Below are 22,843 nucleotides of genomic sequence, written 5' to 3' on the forward strand. Positions count from 1 at the left end.
TCTTAGTTGAACAACAGTAGATTCTCAGCTGGTGGGCTCATCACATCATTGAATGGGGTAAGAAATTAAGTGTCTACTATAAACAATATTATCTTTCCTTTTTAAAATTATAAAGTATATTTAATATTTAAAGTATTCTTCCTGCTTATTTTGTTAAATACTCAATGGTTGGTTTGGTACAGTCACACTATACGTCTGTGCTCAGACTCTCGTTAGCTCTTTCTGTTGCTTGCAACTCATGTTTACGTGGCTGCAGCCTGCAGAGTGAGGTGGGGTTCAGTGCTGAGGGTTGAATCCCACCTAGGTGAGGTCTTCAAAGTGCTTGTTTTTTCAAACTAAAAGATATTTAATTTGCAACAATATAAACCAGACAAATTTTACTAAATATTTGGTGTTTGCTTGATTACTAACTTAAAGTACAATTTCAACCAAAATTGGTCACCAACTTTTTATTCAGTAAACAAGCTGTCTTTGAGTCCATACGTTCATTTGTGAAACCATGGTTGTAAAATGTGTGTGTGATGTCCTCCCTCCCTCCATCCATCAGGGTGCTGCTGCTTCTGCCCTGAACAGTCAAAATATTGTTCAGAAGGAGGTTTGGGCCTCAGCAGGACAGCAGGCGAGATGGATAGTTGACAAAACAGCGGAACTCGTTGGATAAATTTCTGTTATGTTTTGGCAGGAAGCTGCACATTTTCACATCCAGAAGCTCTTTGGCGAGATTTTCCATGATGGCTCCTGCAGAACAGACGGGACAACAAAAATTTGATGTAAAAAGCTACTTGAATAGCAAGAACAGTGCACGGCTGCTGCAGTGTAATCCAATGGGCGTCTGTCCATGTCAAAGTACATCCACTAAAGTGCTTGTTTTTGCCACTGACAGGCTCAGTTATTGTTCAACAGTGTCAGTGGATCAGATTCATACAGAGATAGATTTTGACTCCACTGTCATTTTAACCTCACAGAACAGGGGAGTTCTGTGAGGTTGAAATACCACTGCCTCGATCTCTTCATTTGTGATAAAGTGTGGTACTTTTACAGCTCCTGTATAAAAATTACTGTTTTTGTCAGTGGAGTCTGGAAATGATATATAGAGATGTTTCTGGTTAAATAAAAAGGATCTTACTCTTTAATCAAAAGATGTATCTCTGTATGAATCCTGTCCATAATGTTGTTAGACAATAACAATCGGAGCCTGTCAGTGGCAAAAACAAGCACTTTAGTGGACGTACTCTGACGTAGACAATTGCAGCAGCTGTTTGCAGTTGCCAGGTATACTGCTGGTTCTTGCTCAATACTGCACCAATTTCAAAGATTTTTGTCCTTGTCAATCATTTACACCCACAAACAATTGCCTTTTTTAAATATAAATATATATTATTATGAAATGTATATATTATTACAAGAGTTTGGTTTTGGTTTCGCTGTTGACAATGAAAGATCCACTGATTGTTTGGTCAGGTGACTAGGCTTGACTCGGCATATGAGCATCTCTTAAGGAGTTCAGTCGTGCCGACTACTTTTAATAAAACACCTTTTTTTACATCATAACATTTGTGTTTTATTGTTGTTTAAATGTGGGCTATTATTGACACTTTAAAATATATGTCCAGTAGTTGTTCTATAAGTCTGAAATATTAACAGCTGTCCAAAAAAAAAAAAAAAAAAAAGTCTGGTATAAACCAAAATTAATCAGCAAATGTAATCAAATAATCATTTAAAAAAACACATTTGCTGCCAGCTGCCCAGGATTTACTTTTCTTTGTCGTACATGTTAGTACACTGAATATCTATCTAAACATTTGGAGCTTCTTTTTTTTTTTTGCTTTTTGCTTTTCAGGCACGTTCCATAGTTCCCCAGATAATCAAGAAATTAACAGCAGAATAGTTGATAATGAAAGCAGTTGTTAGTTGCAGCCCTAATTTCAGCTTTGTAAACAGATTTTAAAAATCCTGTAAACGGTTCAATGGGCGACCTCTCAGTAACTGAACCCATTTGAAATACTGGAGCACACAATCCACTTCACTAATTGATCGATAAAGGTGCGAACAATTGAAGAAGACGCAGTGAGTCTAAATGTGAACAATACAAAACCCATTTTTCAGTCGCTGAGAAGTGGCCCATTGAACTGTACTATACTGTACTCAGTATACTGTCCTATTCTGAAAGCACCGACTGCTGTTTGTGGAGGAGCAGAAGCCTGAGAGATTCCTGGACTAAAGAGTCTAAGGAGTCAGGACTCTGGAAATACATGTAAAACAGCAGTAAATGTTACTGAAGGACAGTGTGGGTTGTTATAAGACCGACAGGGATTTCCCTCTCTGTGCTTATCTCTGTGACTGGATAAAATAATGTTAAAACATGAGAGGCGCACACTGGGGTTCTCAGCCCTTCCTCCTCTTACCTGTACACAGCAGCACTTTGCCTTTACTCAGGTGCTTGATGGTTTTGGCCACTTTCCTCAAACACTCCTCAGACAGGTAGGGCGGGTCGGCGAGGACGATGTCGAAGCTCTGAGGAGCCACGCTGGCCGGGAAAGACAGCGGTTCGTTGTAGTCGTAGAAAATGAAGTCGTCTCCATAGGCGGCGAAGCGGCGGTCGTACTCAAACACAACAGCAGACACTCTGTCTGAACCGTCCACCACACCCTGCTTCAACTTCTGGTACACACTGGGCGCACTCACACATGCTATCCTGACAGTAAAAACAAACATGTGACACTTAAAATCAGTGGTAGAAGAAGACCTTTCACTAAAGTAAAGTTCTCCATTACAAGTAAAAGTCCTAGAAGAAATACCCTGGAAGTAAGAAGCATAATATAAAACAAGAGATTATATATAGACAAAAAAATCACAGTCTAGTGAATTCTTTAAAATCCAATGTAAACAATAAAATTAGTTTCGGAGAATTATGATAACCATATGATGTAACTGAAATATAAAATATTGTCCGCCACATTGTTTTGACTGTCAACATTAAAATCATTAAACTTACTTACACAGATACAAACTTTGTGTGACTTTATTGACAATAATCTCTGTGAAGTTCATTAATCACAGAGATTTAAAACACTGATAATTAAGATAGCTTCTTGAGTTTTATCTACATTTATTTATACTTTGTAAAGGCTCCACCACTGCTCTAAAATGATGATGAAGGGTGGGTGTGTGTGTGTGGACAGTTTGGTCGGTCCTCACAACTTCAAAGGGCTGTTTGAGCGTTAAGACTTTTATGAGGTTAGACATTTACTTGTGATGCTTAAAGTTAGGGTTAGGACAAGTCTCCAGGAAATGAATGCAAGTCTATGTAACGTCCCTCTAAATTACAGAGCTCAACGTGTGTGTGTGTGTGTGTGTGTGTGTGTGTGTGTGTGTTTACAGTTACCTGCCTCCCTCTCCAGCTTCACGTAGAACCTCCTCAGCTAACTGAGTTGCTGTTTCATCACTGTACCAGAACTGACTCATACGCTGATGGATGGACAGACACACGGACACACACACACACACACAGTGTGAACTAGCATGACTTCATCATCAACATTAAATCTTTACAAGCCATTTCATTTACATTAACATGTACACTTAAGCCTTGAATAAACCATAACACAGACGCACACATGCAGTGTCAGTTTCCTGTCTCCTGTTCCTGAGTCCAGTGAACTCACCCAGTCCTCCTCCACTGCCCCCACAGCAAACTGTTCTGATGGAGTCGTGCTGTGAGCCGGACCGGTCCTGGTCTCGTTGTAGAACTCTTGCAGGGCGGCCAGAGTGTGAGCTGACAGCGTGGGGATGTCATCGTCGCTGTCACTCATGGCTGAATGGGAGGAGGAGGAGGAGGAGGAAGAGGAGGAGAGCAGACCTTCAGGAATGAAGAAAGAGTGGAAAACCTGAAAATAAAAGAAGTTTAACTACTTCATGCAAGCTGGTGGTGAACTTGTTAATTAATCCAGCCTCCTAACTGTCTCCAAAATTCTTTTTATTAATCTGCAGAGTAACTTAAGCTCTCAGATAAATGTAATGGAGTAAACGGGACAGTAGAAGTATTAAGTAGCATCAAATGGAAATAATCAAGGAAAATACCACTACAATACTTGAATACATGCACAGCTGACTATATTACACATTTGCCATATGAAGAAAAATACAAATAAACACTGTATTATTGTGATACTGATTTCAGTTTTTTTTCTTTTTATAAAATCTAAATATATTAATGAGCAGTCAGTATCAGCTGATCAATCTCCAGGTTTGACAAAGGGTGACTGAGACAAACAACAGACCTCCTGTAGAGATACTGTACTTTTTACTGCACTACATTTATTTGACAGCTTTAGTTACTAGTTACCTTCAAGATGAAAGACATCAATTTGCAGAAAGCACATACGAAGAGCTTGATGCCTCCTAACAGATTCAACCTGACTAAAACTTAATATGTTTGATTGACTGAGTAATGGTTAGACAGCAGATTAATCCATGATGAAAACTGTCATTGGTTGCAGCCGTGCAGTTGTATGTAAGTCATATTTAGTCAAGTAAAAAATGCAGGAAATCACTAAATGTCCTGTAGACAGTCAAACATGAGCCTGAAAACTACACACAGTTGTAAGTTTGTTAGGTGCACCTTGCTGAAGCTAAAGCTAAAGCGCTGTAAGTGAACTGCTGAAACACACACACACACACACACACACACACACACACACACACACACACACACACACACACACACGCAAAGACGTTGTGACACATAAAATACATAAAATACAATCCAAAACATAAAAGTGAACACACCTGGTCAGGAGCCAGTCCCGGTGAGTAACATGTCTATGGTTGTTACCATGTGACAAGTCGCGGGGTGATGACGTACTTACAAAGCGTACGGCTCTAGCGTAGGGACAAAACAGTTAAATGTGCACTGCATTAAAAAAAAACACTCAATTTAGCTGTTTATCCTCCCTAATTCGGCATATTTGAAAAACTCTCGATGATGATGTTATATTCACAATATTAAGAAAAAAAAGATGTGCTTTTCACTCATATTTTCTAACGCATATTAGTAGTTTTGGTCTGTGAACAAACAATTCAAAGTAAACTCTGAGATCCAAATCCCCAACTAAACAGTTTTCACCTGGAGACTCAACATATAATGTATTAATGATTTATTTATAAAGCTTTAAAGGGAAATAAACATTAGTAATATGACTAGTGGACAAACACATTCAGTGGTTGTTTTTCATGTGTGGAAAAAAAAAAAACTCTTCAGCCATGTTTTATGGATTTAGATTAAACCTAGGAGATGAAAACAATGACATGCAGGTTAGAGTTGTTATTTAAATTTAAGGCGTTAGATGTAGTTAAATATTAAATCTTAATTTCAGTTCAAACAATCTCATAAGAGTGGAGAAATATTACATTTAGCAGTTAAACTTTCTTTCAAAGGGTCAAACATTTGATTGCACCCCAGTGACGTTATTAAGCATCAAAATGATACCTGACAATAATCAAACTGAAATCTCAGCTGATGAATCCTGCAGATACCTGGATAACTTTTGTCCCAGAAACTGTCCAGTCAACGATTTCCTCGACCACTCTAAATGTTGTTTCACTTTAATATTTCACTCTGCTGTGGAGAAAACACTAAATTGCGACACCAACATTAAAATACTGAATCAAACTTGGTATTTTGTGAATCCTTCCACACACAGAGGAAACTTCAGGGGAATTTACAGCTCTGTGTCGATTACATTTCAAATTCAGATCCTTTGTGTGTGCAATTGTCTGTGAAACTCAAGTTTCTCATTTCATTAGTGCAGAAAGAAATACTTTACCTCCAAAACCCAGATGAATTATATTTTAAAGAACAGCTGCTGGACTGATATTTTGTTATAAAAAGCATAACCAATAACTTTATTTATTACTAAAGTAGATAAAAGACATTACAAACAGACACGAGACATGTAAAGGAAAAATGCAGAGGCCAGAACATTTTATACAATAAGTTTATGTACACTTTTATACTTCATTAACAAAACAGCCATTCTACAATAACCAGGATAGTGCTCTGAACGAGGAGGAATCTGTCTCCAATATAATGCTTCAACAAGTGGCTCTGCTCCTTTTTATTTGGTTTGTTATTGCTGTCCTTCAACTCCCAACAGTCTCTGCTTCGATCCAGTGTGTGCTGAAGAGTGAAACGGTGGATGATGTGCTGCTGCTGTAGAAAAAAAAAGACTACTGAAATTAATCTGCTAAACTTTAGAGGCCTGATCCGATCTCCTGGCCTTTATCTGTCCGGAGGGAGGGGCTGCAACGTAATACTACAATCCAAAATATCAAACTGCAAAAAGGTCAACACAGACAAAGTTGCTCCCTCTTTAGCTGAATTCACAACATGTTGAACTCATACAACTCTTCCTGCCATATAAAAACATTTCAGTTTTTTTTGTCTTTGAACGTACACTTCTCATGGTTTCTGGTTTGAAAACATTTCTTATATATATTTATATATGTACACCCTTTAGTGAAATGCAATCTGATTTTGGTTTTCTGTCATCACCAACAAACAAACAAACAAATAAAACAAACGCCCTCCTGCGCTGTGTGGTTCAGTAAGGCCCAAAGACAGCCGGGCCGGCGAAACCTTTGTTGTCATGGCAACATTTTGTGTGTGTGTGGGTGTGTGTATGTGTATGCATGTTGTGTGCATGTGTGTGTTTGTGAATTTGTGCATCCGCTGTGTTGTTGTTGTTTTTTTTTGGCGAATGGCAGGCACAGTCGACATTTGATGTCAGTTAATGTATGATGTGATTCACACACACACACGCACACACACACACGCACACACACACACACACACACACACACACAAAACAATCAACAAAACAAAGGCACTCTGGGAAGGACTGGGGCAACGTGTGTGTGTGTGTGGCAGGATGGAAACTGATAAAATGAAGTGTGTGTCACCAAGACCCCTCTAATACCTTCATCTAAAAAACCTCACACTAGAAAAATCTTCTCCGTCACTCCTCCACACAGCAACCTGTTTTATCCTCAACATGACTCTGTGTGTGTGTGTGTGTGTGTGTGTGTGTGTGTGTGTGTGTGTGTGTGTGTCTGTGTGCGCTCTGGCGACCTCCAGGCACATGAGGAGGTGGAGGAGGTGGAGGTCAACCCCCGTCGACACCAGCCACTGCTCTGCCTCTTGTCGTCATGATGGTCAGCGCTCCGTTGCCGCTTCAGTCCAAAAGGGCAGGATCCTCCGACTGAGTCCGTCTGCTCTGCAGTTCAGTCTCCATGGTTACCAAGTTATCATCATCATCGTCAAGTCTGTCAATCATGGGATGGGTGAGGGGGTGGGGGTGACAGTTCGGGGAGGAGAACAAAACAAAAAAAGAAATCCTAGGAAGTGAAAACAGGGTTAACATTCAGGCATGAGATGGATCCCCCAGCAGGTGCAGAGACAGAGAGGTCCTCAGAGCTGTCTCTTCTACCCATAGTTCATAGGGATGAAGTGGGGCAGGGGGGGGCGGGGGGGTCTCTGATTGGTTGCTTTTCATAATGATGATTCGAGGCGGAGTCGGTTTTCCAGTGGTTATTTGACGCAGAGCAGGCCGCCCACATTGGCCACAAACTCCTCCAGGCTCTTGAGGAAGGCGACCTTCTGTTTCCTGTCCATGGTGGGCGGCGTGCTGCTGGCCGTCAGCTTGTTGAAGGCGTCGGCCAGCCGCTGGTAGATGACGGCGTCTCTTTGAGAGGAGAGCAGAGTCTCCACTAGCTCAGAGTACTCTGCCTGTCACAGGAGGGAAAGCAAGATGTGAAGCAGACAAATATCAGCAGCTGATTAGTTACAAGGATGTCTGAGCAAAAACCAATGTATCGGTCTAGCTCCAGTTATAATAGTTAAGTAATCATATTTAAGAGTTCATCCAAAACGTTTAAGGCTGCAATAAATTATCATTACATCTTATTATTGTTTAGATCATTATTGATTAATCTGGTGATTATTTCCTTAATTATTGTCTATAAAATGTCATAAAATACTAAAAAATACCAATCAAACTTTCCTTAAGGCCAAGGTGACATCATCTTATTGCTTGTTATGACAATGAAGAAATAACAATAAGAGAGAAAATTTAAGTAAAATGCTTTGACACTGAATTAGAGGAGAAGTCGACACTGCACAGATTCAGTGTATGTTTGTGTACATACGCCATGATTTTATCTTAGTGTATAAGTATACACATATTTTTATTTTCTGTGTGTAGTTTTGCTATTTATGTGGAAAGTGGGAGGAAAGAACAATTTTAAAAAGAATAATCTCACCTATGTACTGTGAGTCAAGTCCTCAGTCATTATGTGAAGAGATAAAAATGCATCTTTAAAAATCTGCCATTCATTGGCAGGCATTAAATTAATGGCCAGAATGGAACTGTGTTTGTGCAGACTGGACACTAGGGGGCGTCGGAAGTAATTTACTAAAAACTTGCTGATTCTCTTGTGTTTCATTTGGACATTTTCCTCAAAGTTGTAATTATAATGATAATAATAATATAAAAATTAACTATCTGGAGTAACAAATAAAAGATGTAGCATATTTTCATTGTAATGTTCTGCAGTGAAAAGATAGACAATGAAATGAGACAGAAGATGATATATATATATATATATATATATATATATATAAATATAACTGTGCTGCTTTTTGTTTTGGTACATATTATTTTATGTATGTAAAAACCCAGCAGTAGCAAGTCTATGAGCATGTGAAGATTTATAAAACAACAGAGTCTGCACTGTAAGCTGTAACCATAAGAGCTTTATAAACAAGTAACAGAGCCTTAAAATCTATTGTAAACGATACTGTGAGCCAGTGGAGTGTAGCCAAAACTGAGGTAACATGCTCTCTCTTCCTTGGTACACAGGTGACACTTGTCGAGTCATATCTAGACACGAAGAAGAAATTTGATATCTTATACCTCAATTGTCCTTCTTCAGTGTTTCTGCTACTTAAATGTGTCATTCTGTTGAGTAATTCAACCTCTCCTTTGCTTTTAAACTAAACAACCAACAAAGTAAACATGAATAAACTGAAATCTCTGAGGTGTGGATCATTGCTGCTGTTTGTTTTTAAGTAGGAAATTCAACAGCCTACTTTACATGTTTATTCTTAAACCTTTTCTTGGCAGAGATGAGCACACAGCTTCTGTCATGAAGACACTTCTCATGTTGACATTTACCAGCAACAAAGTTACTGATAAAAAACTCGCCCCCTGCTCTTAATAAAATAAACTGAATCCTGTTGAACAGCAGCTGCACGCAACTTAACATCCAAACATTTGAGGAAACTAACATTTCTGCAGTTGTAAAAGTAACTACTTGATTGTGGGCATCAGTCTGAGGTCATTATATATTTGAACTGAACATCGTTCTAGAGAAGCGACTACACTTTAAAAAGCTGCACAAAAGCCAAGACTAAGCGCCTTCAAAAAGAAAGAGTTCAATCATCTTAAAGCCTTCAGCTACTGTACAGGGCAAGGAAAAAGAAAAGTACCAGCTGTTCATCTTTGTACAAGCACAAAGCCTTGGTAGTGATAATAGATCTCTTCTTTGAGCATCAACAGATTAAACATCAGAGCATCCAGACTCCAGTAATGTGTTTTATCAGTTAGTTACTCACCTGGTGCAGGCACACGAGTGTGTAAAGAGCTTCTCCTGCTGCCACTGTCATCTCGGTGTTGTGTTTTTGCAGGACCAGCATGTCAAACACCAACTGAAGGCAGAGGATGGAGCACGGAGAATGAAAAATAGAAAATGAGAGTTTAACTCTTCGATGAAACGTGTTGTTAGGGCTGCGTCAAGCTAGCCTCTAGTTATACTGCTATAGCCTAGACTGCTGGGGGATTTCCCATGATGTATTCAACTCCTCTTTCCTCCTCTCCTTCTTCATCTGTATTTATTCATATCCTATCTCCATATCCCCTCTGCAGAGGCCGGATCTTAGCACTGTGCTATGTTCCCTTTCCTCTCATTTCTGTCTCATGTTTCACCCCAACCGGCCGAAGCAGATGGCCGCCCACCCTGAGTCTGCTTCTGCTCAAGGTTTCTGCCTCTAAAAAAGAAGGTTTTCCTTCCCACTATCTCCTAGTGCTTGTTAATGGTGGAGACTGTTGGGTCTCTCTCTGTGTAAAAATTAGAATACAGAGTATGGCCTAGACCTGCTCTTTATGAAAAGCACTCTGAGAACTTGATTTATCTGGACTCTGATAAGAAAATGCATTTTAAAGTTCAACAGCTCAAAGCACCAACATATAACTCCTGATGTTTCACTTGTTGCCATTTGAGCCTCCTAAAAATAGCTCAGATGAGATAACACTCTGTGTCTGTACAGTATCTCATTTGTTTGATCTGTACAGAAACCAAGTTTTTACAGGGTTATGTGACTTTGTGACGATTTTTCAACCAGGAGCAGTGACTTCCTGGAATAAAAAGAAGTGCATGATACATGGTTATATCTCAAACTTTCTAACTGTTCTTTAAAGAGAAGAGCAAATCTGTGAATTTTATTTCCTTTATCATTTATGAAGTTTACTCGTTATTTTTGACTTATTTGTCAAATTGTCTTATCTGTTCTGTTTCAGGGTGTTTGTTTCTTTTAATCTGTGCTTAGTGTGCATTGTTTTGTCAAAATATATAATAGTATTTACATGTTTTATCTCAGTGAAAACGAAGCCCAGTATGCAAGTATACCTTGAGGAAGTGACGAGTGGCGATGAAGAGAGGCGTGTCCTTCTCCTGGTTTTTGGCGCACTGTTCAGCCAGAGGAGACAAAGCCTCCAAACACAGCTGGCTGATCTCCGAACTCATCCTGAAAACAGATGTTAAGGAGCAGAGACCAACAGCATGAGAAACTCTGAACCTGCACCAGGCACAGTGATCGGTCCAGATGGAAGACAACGTATGATAAACCTGAACACCAGCAACCGGTGATCAAATTAGTTAACATCAGGGTGTGATTCTCTTCTCTGCTCTCGCTCCCCACTTTGAAATGTGGGCTGTGAAAATATCTTGTCTGAGATTAATGTCAACAGTGACTTGGAAAGAATGTTTACCTGAAAAAAGGCTGCTACAGCCCGGTATGTTTTGAAATGTTTTTATATTGGTGTCAATACAAAACATGAGTTTCAGCACGGTACCTTAGTATGGGGAATATTAGTGCAGGGGTGTCTTAAGGCCATTGTAGGTACAAAAAATAAATAAATAAATAACTAATGCAGCCGGGGGAGGAGGGGTAATATACTGAGAAAACTGATACTCCCTGAGATTAAGATTCATGGGGAAAAAAAACCAAAAAAAGTTGCCTTTTTTTGTCAGCGAAACACATTGCTTCATTTTGCAGGTTGGATCAACATCATCACACTTACAAAAGCCTGATAAACCTGTTTTTGTTTAACAATACAAGCCAATTTCTCTAAACAAGCAGCTGCAGAAGATCTTGGTCAAAAATAAAATTGTACAAAATTGGCAAAATATGATATAAACTGGAAACTGTCATGTCAGAGGGAAGGAGAAGAAGAAGAAGTCTGGCCAAGCATTTGACACCAACCTTCAGTAAATGACATTTTTTTAGTTGCAACTGTGTTAAGGTTAATTGGCCAGCACCAAAAAAAGCACTGAGGTTCAACACCCAGCCATAAATCAAGTAAGAATAACAAAACAGACAGTGGTAGGATACGAGGTCATTCCCAGTTCCAAGGAGAACATGAGGCTCTTGAACAGGTCTTCAGGCAGCTGTGGGATCTTTTCTGGGAAGATCTCACAGATGAAGGTGATGAGCTTGTAGTACTGGTTACACAGAGAGGGGAACTAGAGAACAACAAGGACAGGAACAGTATGAGCACAAAGAACATGCCAGTTAAACAGATTTAGCTTTTTGCAGCTCACAGATGATTAGACACTACTAGTGTAGTTTTACCTTGAGCAGGTCCTGAGACATGAGTGGAAGGACAATATTGACACCATAAAGAACCACATCTGCTGCTGAGACTGTTCTGTTAGAGGCTGGTGTTCCCTGGTCTTGGTTTCGAAACACCTCATCTAAAAACAGTTTGAAATAAAAATTCAATCTCAATGCAAACGTAAAAATCTAGAAAGGAAAAAAAAGTCTAGATTTTCAAAGACATAAAACTTCGAGCCAACTCACCTGTGTCACTGAAGTCGATGAACTCTTTGGAGAGCAGGTTGGTGAGCAGCTCCATGATGAGCAGCAGGTCCTGGTACTGGTCCTCCTCGGCTGTGGCGTCTCCTCGCTTCCTGCTCTGGTTGTTTTTAGAGTAGACCTGCAGCAACGTCAGACATGCCTCGTACAGCTTCATGGACTTGGTCTGAACGAGGAGAGGAGAAAACACAGTGTTAATGTCTTTCACAGTTTCTTGAGCCTAAGACCTAAAGATTTCCATTAAATATCACAACTTTTAATTGCTAACTCTTAAGTGCTTCTGTGACATAAAAATTCCAGTTTGTTTGAGCCTAAAATAACAGATTTTGTGTGTGAAATTTAGTCAGATTTTCACTCTATTTCACTACTTTTGGCTCAGTTTTTGGTCTCTACAAACCTTATGAAAACGCTGCACGCTGACAACTACACAATCAGATGAAACTCACAATAAAGTGGTGAAAAAGCAGGGGGTGGGTTAATCAGAAAGAAGGACCTCTTCCACATTGTAACAGTGTTTTTAACACTGTCATATGACATGTTGTCATAAATAATCATTTAAATGGTTACTCCAGAAAATCTGTATTTCACTTCCCTAAGAGACAAAATGAACAAAGGAACTGTAAGTACCCTGCATTGTTTGCAGGTTGTTTCCAAAAGGTCTCACGTGACACTCACCTCTCCCAGGTAGCAGATCTGTTTGTGAGCCACTTCTACAAAAACCTCAATGATGAGGTTGATTGTCTCGGGCGTGTTGCTGTAAACCTGCGCAATGAAAACAAGTCCACAATCAGACTGAGTTCGAATTTCATCGACTTACTTAAAGACTTTTCAATCACAAACATATGGATCGAATTGGAGTCTGAGTTTAACTGCCTTCCTCTGAGCTACACAGGAAGAATAACAAACAAGTTTTCACCAGTTTTAAGTCACCTTCCCACCCCGCTCTTACCTCCATGAGGCCGATGCAGCTGGACAAGAAGTCCATGAGGAAAGAAAAGAGCGAGGCCACGTTGTCGATCTGTGTCGCCTCCGCGATGCCGCACAGCGCCTCTAACGTAGCCACGATTTCCCGTTTGACAGCTTCTTCCTGGCTGATCTGAGCGAAGTTCTCCTGGTTAATGAGGTTGAGGAAACGCTGCTGAAGAGGGTGAAGCACCTGGACAGAGAGAGACAGGGAGTCAATGTGTCAGAAGGGACATACATTATATTGTTCAGCATTTATTCATGTCTTGAAATATCCTGAAGTCGCCTGAAGACATTTCAGTGTCTCACTTTGCTCAGTCAGAAAGTTCAAGTAATTTCACATTTTTAAAAATGCTGCAAACTTTTCTTTGGCAGTCCAAGATAATTCAGATACAGGTTCAAGATGAACCACATGTGATATACAGTCAGGTGACAAATTAAAAGAAAAACCAACATAAAGTGTCTTAGAAAGGTCTTTGGCCACCATGAGCCTCCAGAACAGCCTCAATGTACCTTAGCAATGATTCCACAGGTCTCTGAAAGTCTCTACTGGAGGGATGAACACTATTCTTCCAACAGATATTCCATCAGAGAGAGCTGTGTAACACGTTGGTCCAAAATCTCCCATAGGTGTTCAGCTGTGTTTTAGATCTGGTGATTGTGAAGGCCATAAAATGTGATTCACACAATTTTCATACTCGGCAAACCACTCAGTGAGCCTCGTGCTCTATGGGCTGAAGCACTGTCATCATGTTTCTCCACTCTTCTTCCTGGTTCTTCCTTTAATTTGTCACCTGTCTTTACTTTTTGATCACTAATGCTGATGCTGATGCTGTGCTTTTAAAATTTTGCCAGTATTTTGTAGCTAAATAACAAATTTAATGGGACGTTCTAAAAGAATTCTGCATTCTGTTAAGCTCTTCTGGTAAAACTGAAAAGATTTTTATTAAGTTTTTTGATTTTTAAAGATTATTTTCTATGCATTTATTTGATAGTGATAGTGGGGAGAGACAGGAAACATGGACAAAGAGAGCAGGGGGGAATGACATGCAGCAAATGGTCTGGCCAGCTGGGGATGGAACCAGGATCTTGCTGCTGAGGACATTCACGCCTGTGTCAGATGCGCCCTAACCACTGGGGTATTGGGTTGGTGTTATTCCTTAAACCGTGTAGGTCAGTTATGACACATGTCAAACCAAATCTAAGTTACTTGAGTGTTAAGTGATCTCTGGGTGCATGTAAGGAAAGAGTAGTAATATAAAGATGTAAAAAAGGAGTGTTTGATCTCTCCTCCTCTTCCTCTTCCAACAGTCAGATCCAAGTTGAGACAGAGCAGCTGTATGACTCAACAGCTGCTGTCTCACTCATACACCCCGCCCCATAATTACTCTGGAGTCATTGTGGCTTTGCACCCCCACTTACTACTGTCAGCCTATTAAGACAAAGGCCTCCAGGATCAAGACGAGGATCATGTTATACGCTCGGGAGAAAGACTCAACAGGAGAAAATTATCGACTGCATCCATCACTCCTAATCCCTACATCTGACTGGAGCCTGTGGGGTTCAATAACTCTGAACAGGACTATGTCATTTCTGTGCATTTTTTAATAAGGTCAAAGATCAATTTATCTGTCAGTATTGTCATTTTATTTAGTGCCAAATGTGAACCAGGTGAAGTTATGTGTTACAGCTGCAGGACATTCCAGTTTATTATAACCTGGGGATTATTTTTGTAATTTCCTAATATAGTAATATGGCTAAAAGAAAGTAAGACGAGGCAAAAAACACACCAGACAGATTGTAAACAAGCAAAGCTCTGAATTTAGAAACTTCACTGCATGCCCAGATCACAGCAATTAAAACTTGGCGAGTGAAACATTAAAAAAAAAAAAAAAATGTCTGGAAAACCTGATTCATTTTGCTCTTGTAATTCTACCACTCTGTTTACTAGAATTTAATGTAATTTACAGACATTATATTTGCCAGAATTTTTCAGTTGTTGAGGAGGTGTGGAGCTTCTGACATAAGAGAATTACATTAGTTTGGTTTCACATGTAAAATTTTTACAGTCCCATGATGCCTCCCTCTCATCTCCTAAACTCAGTGTTGTTGCTAAATGTCAGTTCTCTTAAATTATTTTTTTTGGCATTAATTTTGGTGCATATTTGTCAGGGTTAGATATTTTAGACTAGTAAAAAATTCCTTAATGTATTTATCATTTACTTTAATTATTTTATTACCTATCTGCTATATTTTCATTACTGATAAATGATTCAGTGTTTTTTCTTATATGATTAATTGCTTGGTCTGTTTGGCTTTTTTCTTGGCAAATGAAACAACAGAGTCGCTTATCAAAACTGTTAACCAACCATCTTTTCCATTTCCGTACAACTAAGCACACGTTACCTCGGCCCAGTATTGCTGTTTGGTGTCAGAGTCCATGTGAGCGAAGCCTCCGAGGACAAGAGCCTTCATCAGAGATCTCTGCACGGAGCTGGACAGCAGGTGGAGAGGTGGACTGCGACTGGCAAACTGCTTCGCCAGGTTCCACCAGCTCTCACACTGTACCACGATGTTTGCCCTGAGCAGGCAGGCAGGCAGGCAGGCAGGCAGGCAGACAGACAGAGAGACAGACAGGGAGGCAGATTGTCTGTTAGAGTCTCTGTCTGATGTAATTACCCTGCAAAAACATCTGCATTTACAGACAAAAGATCTTACCCACGGCTTCAAAACTTAGTCAGCTGCTGTCCTGCAGCTTCTCTAACCAACCACACACCACTGTAGGACTACAACTATTGACTATTTTCATTATTGATTAATCTGTTGATTATTTAGACTAGCTGTCTCCAGCATTGTCTTGCCACAGCACCATCTGATTGGTTACACGCAGAGCCATGGCTACACAGCTGAACAACTCTGCTTTTTGCACCACAATCTGGTGCTGCTCAGTTGGGACTACTAATTGATTTGAGACTCACATTTCTGTGCAAATTCTATCTAACTTTGTTTTTTTTGTCTATTGTCTAAGATAAAAAAAACCTTTAACATGTTGCAAATCTGAAAAGCTGTTTAATAAACATATGCTTAAAGGCATTTAAACAAAGTTAAGTGTTGGAGTTTCTATTATTCAATATTTTCACTTTTACTGCAAATGAATATCGGCTCCAAATATCGGTTATCGGCCTCCTTGACTACTAATAATCTGTTCCGTATCGGCCCTGAAAAAACCATATTGGTCTATCACTATTTAAAATATATAGTTAAAAACCACCACAATCTAAAATTGAATAAAAAGTCAATTTTGATGCTTCTAGGAACCACAACACTGACACATGCATAAAGGGGATATGACAGGCGACCAAATAAAACAGACTATTACCTTAATTAAATCTATAGATTTCTCTAGGTTAGGATAAGTCAACAACAACAATACAACAACACAATATATAAAGAGTCTTGTTGTTTTTGGACATTTTAATGCAGAAAAGTTAAAGTTTAATTTTCAAATCGACTACTCATTCTCTACACTTCTCTCCTCACCTCTCCCTCTTCTCTACCAGCGTGACCAGCAGCTCCACAGTGTCATTGGCCAGCTCAGCCTCTGAGCTCCACACAGACAGGTTGTTGATCACCTTCTCCAAAAGATATCCCACAATCCACTGGGCCCCCTCTGTGTCCGCACCAAATGCTGTGCTCAGGGGCATGCTAATCTGAGGGGAGACAGAAAAAAAAAGGTGATACAGATGTCAGAGGAACATCTAGTTTATCGCTATTATAGGGTAAAGAAAATACCTGTGTGACTGAGCACAGAGGTCACATACCTGCTCGTAGAGTTTTTCGTCCACCAGCAGGTACGTTTTAGCCCAGCGTCTCAGGAACCACACAATATCCTTTCCCATCTGCGGGCTGAGCAGCTCTGTCAGGCTCGCTCTGGTCGCCCTTGATTCAACCTCTGACGTCCGCAGTACAGCTGACAGCAACCTGAGACAGAATAAAACAGTCACTTTTGAGCTTTACGTATTTTAAAAGCTCATACACATAGTCGATCATGTGCCACCAAAACAGCTTCGACCCACTGAGGCATGGGCCCCACAACAACCTCTGAAGGTGCCCTGTGATATCTGTTGAGATGTTAGCAGCAGATCCTTTAAGTCCTGTGTCCCACGTTATTGACACAGGTTGCATATGTGTATTTTGCAGTAATAATCCTCTTGTGACCACACACAACCAACTGACAAGTTCATGAGAAACACACCATTTGGCACCATTGCTTTGTTGGTATTGTATATGCTGTGTGTTTATTTAACTCTACAGCATGTAATAGTGGGGAATTAAAAAAAGAAAAAAAGTCTGACTGAATGTGAAATTGGGAAAACTGCAGTTGGGAGCACTGATGCAAATAAAGAGGAAGAAGAGTCCAAAGCAATGGCACCATGTTGGTTGCGTGGCCACACTTCCACTTTAGTCAAGACAATAGAGAACAAAATGAATTAATTGAAGTTGTGCTGTGAGGATCCTTGTGTATGGGTGTGACTAATACAAGATTGTTTCATTTATCATATGGGAAATGTGACAGGTTAATTGTGATATTGCTTTCACGTCAAATCAACTGCAGAAGAAGAAAGTCATCATTTTGCTGTCCTTTGTGTGAGTGAAAGAGTGAGCTTCACAAAGTCAAACACACACACACAGTATATAAAAGGACAGAGAGACAGAGGGCTTAAAGCAGCTTACGCTGCCGCCCCAACCTCAGTCGAGGACAGTGCACAGTTTCACATTGTTTGCAGAAAACAAAACCACGTTGACATTTACGGGGACCGGGGTCGGCCGCTCGCTATTAGGAAACCTGATGCTATCGGCCACTCGTCTCTGCAATCCGCTGTCATTTCTGTCATCCCCCCCTTACACACACGCACACACACACACACACACATCTACATAATGAACAATCTACAAAACACAGGGGCTCAGTGACCTTCAACAGACAATATCACTGGCTGCTGTGACTGTCTATTGTCGTCACTGTGATTATCTGTACACACACACACACGCCTGCATACACACACACACGCGCGTGCACACACACATACATACACGACTGCCTTCAAACAAAGAAGCATCCAGTGTTGACTGCCAACAGCCCTGAACCAAACAAGGTTTCTAAAACCACAGCCACATACTGTCAAGCTGCACAATTAACTGTTGTTAAAAAACAAATCCTCTCCGATAACAGCAACTAGAGATACGCTTTGTGTCTCAAGGTCTGTTTTATTATCTGTTAGTGTATTTTTAGAGCCATCATTTTATACTGATGCTCAACAAGAACCACACAGGGAGAAATCTATTGTGTAAGAGAACAATTTCTAATCCCACAGTAGCAGAAAGAACAGACCACAGTGCAATGCAGCAACAAGAGAGTGCTGCCTGAAAATGAGGTTTGAAAGCCAGAAATCTGAGCAACTGGAGACGTAATCATTCGATAATTTTTATTGATCAACATCTCCTTCAAACTGCCCTGCGGATGCATTACATTTTGAGCTCTAATGCAGCAGAAAATATTTCAACTGCAACAGAAAAACCTGGTCTGTGTTCATGTGGGTAACTGAAACTGTATTTGGAAATGAAAACATGGATGTTGATTTCAACCTGCAGTTCACCTGGCAACTGACCTTTTCCTTGTTTATGAACTTATAAAGGCAGCAGTGGAGGGGTGGCTGCTGGGCTGTAGGGCAGCAACAAGTGATTATTTTTTACTACTGATTAATCTCCCTATATCTTTTAACAAATAAAAACATCAAACAATCTCTAGCTTGAAATTTAGACCTTAACGGGGTCAGCTTGGGCTCTGGGAACTTGTGATGGGCATTTTTACTATTTCTTGTTTGATACACAAGCCAATTGAGAGATTCACCAAAGAAAATAATACATAGATCAATCAATAATGAAAATAATCACTATTCAAGGCCCTACTTGAAGTGTTTGGACGCACCTCCATGTGTCTCATTGTGTTTTATCTAGAAAGGAGTTTAAGAGTTTCTCATCCCAAGTCAAATGCATTGCAAGTTGGCCTGAAACCACAGCAAGAGGGGTTCTTGTTCCTTTGTTTTACTGCCTGCACATTCAGATGGTGTTTGAGTGTGAATGTGAAGGCACTAACCTGTCTTTAGCTTTATGGGACAATAACTGTGTTCCAATGCTTGGAAGTCCAACTGGCCTCAGACAGTACAAAAGTCTATTCTGGGTGAGTTTTATTAGGGTAGGTTTGGCTGGTTAAGTGAGAGAAACTGTCACACGGTGAAGGACTGCTGGACAATACAATCCAATACAACCATCTATCTGATGGCAGTTTGTCTGGCCCTTGGTTCTGCTATGTCGTGATATATATCGTGCTGCACAGATGCTTGGCTTAACATTTCTTCAGTTACACAAATACAAACACAAGACCTTCACACTTCAGCTATTGTCTTATGTTGGTAGTGGAGAATAAACTGTGCTGCACACCAGTGAGAATAAGGTCTAACAACCTTTAAGTCGTCTATAGGACATTCAGTATTTACAAACTGGTTTGGTTCTGATTGCCAAAAATATTCAATACTTAAAATTCATCAGTCTCTCACATCTGAAGAGACCTTCTTTTAAGCAGCTGTGATCAAACTGAGCCTCAAAGTTGATTCTTGACCTTGGAAACAACAGTTCAAGTGACAGGTATGATCAAAAAATGGGAATTTGATGAAAAATGGGCAAATCCATCTGCTGAGGAAGACAGTGCAATACAACTGAAAGCTCCAGAACAGCAGACTTTGCGGTGTGATTGTTCTATCAACATGTCTTATAAATATAGTGACTCACTGGATTCATAAGTGGACATTCTTATTTTTCATCAGCTTCTGAAAAAATGTTCCAGGTTGTGCGAGCTCTAACTAAATAGTTCAAAACATTATATCAACCTTTGACATAACAGAAACAGTATACAGTCTATCACTCTAATTTCACCTGATGACTGAGTCTGTGCGGTTGCAGCCTGGTATGGACGAGGCCTTCTCCCCCGGTGAGCCCAGGATCTGCAGTGTTGTGTTGATGTCTACCTCCGTGGAGTGTTTGATGGAAAACTCCATCACCTCGGAGGGGATTAATGGCGTTTCGCCCTGAGGGTCGTCTGCTAATAGATACCCTGCAGAGTGTATGAATAGATGAAGACATGTTATACAGCCTGTTCAGTTTTGCTGAGCTTAGATTTTACCAATATTTTTAATTAAAAAAACAAAATGTACATTTTGTTTTTTAAAAAAGAATAGATCATCATCAACATAATGGCTATCCAGCAGACCTGGAATTATTTTTCAGTCCTAAGAAAATCAATCAAAAAAATTTTGACAATCAAATTTTCTGTTTCTTTCTTCTTATTTTTTAATGCTTGCCTGTTGTGAATATATTTGGTCAGTTGGTCAGTCAACAGCCAACCATTTTTCACTATTTTCCATTTAATAAACCAAACAATTAATTAAGTAATTAATATTATTTGACAACTGTTAATGGCATCCCTGGTATCCTGCTATGTATCAGAATAAAATATGAAAGCATTACTGTCAGCATGAAAGAAGTGTGACTCAGCAACTTGACAATAGAAGGGCATAAAGTTTATCTTCGAACAATTGTCTAGTTTTAGAGAATAAAAAAATAAAAAATTCTGCTTTAAAGGCGTCTCCTTTTGGCAGAGCGGCCCACCCAGCCCAAACGGTAAATTAAACAGTACTGCTTTGCACACTTTAATGATGCTGATTCAGACAATATTTCATTAACTCACACCCACAGAACCGGGTGGAGTTCAGTTCTTCTGTCTTGTTCACAAATAAAGTCAGTTAAGTGGAATATGCTGCACTGGAAAAGTCATTTGCATCCACAACACTATAAAACAGTCAGATTATGGTATATTAGAACAATATGGCTTTTTATTAACTACCTTTTCTAGTGTGTACATTTGCGTGCAATTCTATATTTTTTCATATTTTTTCTCATATTGTAAATGATCATTGCTGCCACTAAGTATCTTATTCTGCATGTGTATGAGGACATACAAAAATCACTAGTTTTACTATCTACATTTAAAATACACCGCACTTTGCAGCTTATGCACAATGTGACACATGGATCATAAAAGTCACATCTAATCAATGCAACACAAGAGGAAATAAAAATAATCTGCTAATAAGTCAGACAATCCTCAGTATAGAGACCAGAGTGTAATCAGAAACATTAAAATGCAAAACATCAGCGAGGAAAAAATTATGTCTTCCTCAAAAATGAAAAGCATTTGTGCATTGTGTGTCGAGTCCCAACCCTGCCCTCGTGTTGATCGAGGAAATCGGCTGAGAGATCAGACAGCCCCAGAAAATGCCACCAAAGGCACAAGCAAACAAACAAAAGTGTTGTCCTACTGCTGACCTGAGACCAGTATGAGCCAGTGGATGTCCTCATAGAGGTCATCCAGGACCTTGCGGTCCACTGATCCAGGGTCAGATGATGCCATGAGGTGCTGCTGAGTTCTCTGGAGTTGACCATGCAGCCGTGTCACCCGGTCTTCCAGCAGGCTGCAGGATGAGGACAAAAAAAAGATAAAAGTCAGCATGGATAACAACAACTCCAAGATCATACCAAATCCTCAGTGTCGGACACCTGGAACAGAAAACTCAAACATAAATGATAATCATTAATTGTAGGTTGGCTGCATATTTTTTACTACACTTTTAAGTCAGTGAGAAAATGTTACTGGTCACAAAATCTTGTTACGAAAATCTGATCTGTCCATTTACCCATTTTCTCAAAGTATATACAATAAATATTTGAAAAATAACTTTTACCAGAGAAATTAAAGAATAACCCAGGTATTTTATAACTTGGGCCTTATTTTTCCATATTTTTGGTACTGGCAGTATTCAGCAAGAGCTGTGTATCTGGCAACCGCAAACAGCTGCTGCAATGTAATCCAATGGGCAATCATCTTCCTCAAATTACATCCTTGTTTGTGCTTCTTTTTGCCACTGACAGGCTCAGATTGTTATTATAAGTGTCTGACAACATTATGGATAGGATTCCTACAGAGATAGACCTTTTATTAAACAGTTCAACCCTTTATGTTTAACCAGACACATTGCTATATATATATATATATATATATATATATATATATATATATATATATATATATATATATCGCTACCAGACTCCATTGACAAAAACAGTAATTTTACAGAGCAGAACACAGAAGCTGCTGGCATACCGCTGTTGTGAGTCGTTAATACTTTAGTAGTTCTTTTACTTATGTAAAAGATTAGATTACTTTTTCCACCACTTAAAGTCACACAGTAACACATACAAACTAACTGATTGAGGCAGCGGTATTCAAGCAGCTCCTGCGTGCTGCACAGTAAAATTACTGTTTTTGTGAATGGAGTCTGGTAGCAATATATAGCAATGTTTCTGATTAAACAAAGAGGATTGTTTTGGACAATTGTCCATTGGGTTACATTGCAGCAGCTGTTCGTCACTGAAAGTCACAGAATAACACATAGCAAAATAATGCAGAATAAAGCCAAGCTTAAAAAAGACCAGTTATCCTTTAATGTAGACTTGACAGCAACAAAGTATATGAGGTACCTGGTGAGTTGTTAT

At 39.6% G+C, this 22,843-nt stretch overlaps 2 protein-coding genes across 4 annotated transcripts in view; both read right to left on the reverse strand.

Annotated features, from left to right (window-relative positions):
- Nucleotides 1-434: 434 nt before the first annotated feature.
- eef1akmt1 (EEF1A lysine methyltransferase 1) lies at nt 435-4,871 on the reverse strand. 3 transcript variants are annotated; one of them, XM_018704357.1, is made up of 5 exons: nt 4,789-4,871; nt 3,666-3,887; nt 3,386-3,468; nt 2,406-2,695; nt 435-738 (listed from the first exon to the last, which is right to left on the reverse strand). In XM_018704357.1, the coding sequence occupies exons 2-5, from the start codon at nt 3,810-3,812 to the stop codon at nt 605-607; spliced, it is 654 nt and encodes a 217-aa protein (XP_018559873.1). In that variant the 5' UTR covers nt 3,813-3,887; nt 4,789-4,871; the 3' UTR covers nt 435-604. The 3 variants fall into 3 exon arrangements, with proteins under 3 accessions (XP_018559873.1, XP_018559874.1, XP_018559875.1); XM_018704358.2 differs by having other exon boundaries at nt 3,666-3,859; nt 4,789-4,865; XM_018704359.2 differs by having other exon boundaries at nt 3,666-3,814; nt 4,789-4,857.
- Nucleotides 4,872-5,982: 1,111 nt separating this feature from the next.
- The window catches only part of xpo4 (exportin 4), a 59,516-nt gene continuing 42,655 nt past the window's right edge, over nt 5,983-22,843 (reverse strand). Inside the window, 13 exon segments of the mRNA XM_018704312.2 lie at nt 5,983-7,786; nt 9,674-9,766; nt 10,744-10,861; nt 11,729-11,859; nt 11,969-12,090; nt 12,197-12,377; nt 12,887-12,973; nt 13,161-13,367; nt 15,581-15,755; nt 16,715-16,884; nt 16,996-17,155; nt 20,168-20,345; nt 21,617-21,762. Of these exon segments, the coding sequence (XP_018559828.1) occupies nt 7,589-7,786; nt 9,674-9,766; nt 10,744-10,861; nt 11,729-11,859; nt 11,969-12,090; nt 12,197-12,377; nt 12,887-12,973; nt 13,161-13,367; nt 15,581-15,755; nt 16,715-16,884; nt 16,996-17,155; nt 20,168-20,345; nt 21,617-21,762 (1,966 nt within the window). The 3' untranslated portion in view covers nt 5,983-7,588.

Source organism: Lates calcarifer, linkage group LG1 (genome assembly GCF_001640805.2).
Source record: "Lates calcarifer isolate ASB-BC8 linkage group LG1, TLL_Latcal_v3, whole genome shotgun sequence".
In the NCBI taxonomy this organism is placed as follows: domain Eukaryota; kingdom Metazoa; phylum Chordata; class Actinopteri; family Centropomidae; genus Lates; species Lates calcarifer.

Coding starts and splice junctions, on each gene's coding strand:
- eef1akmt1 (XM_018704357.1), bottom strand. CDS start 3,812: ATGAGTGACAGCGACGATGACATCCCCACGCTGTCAGCTCACACTCTG. Junction 3,469..3,665: donor GGGCAGTGGAGGAGGACTGG/GTGAGTTCACTG, acceptor TCCATCCATCAG/CGTATGAGTCAGTTCTGGTA. Junction 2,696..3,385: donor GAAGCTGGAGAGGGAGGCAG/GTAACTGTAAAC, acceptor TTTTACTGTCAG/GATAGCATGTGTGAGTGCGC.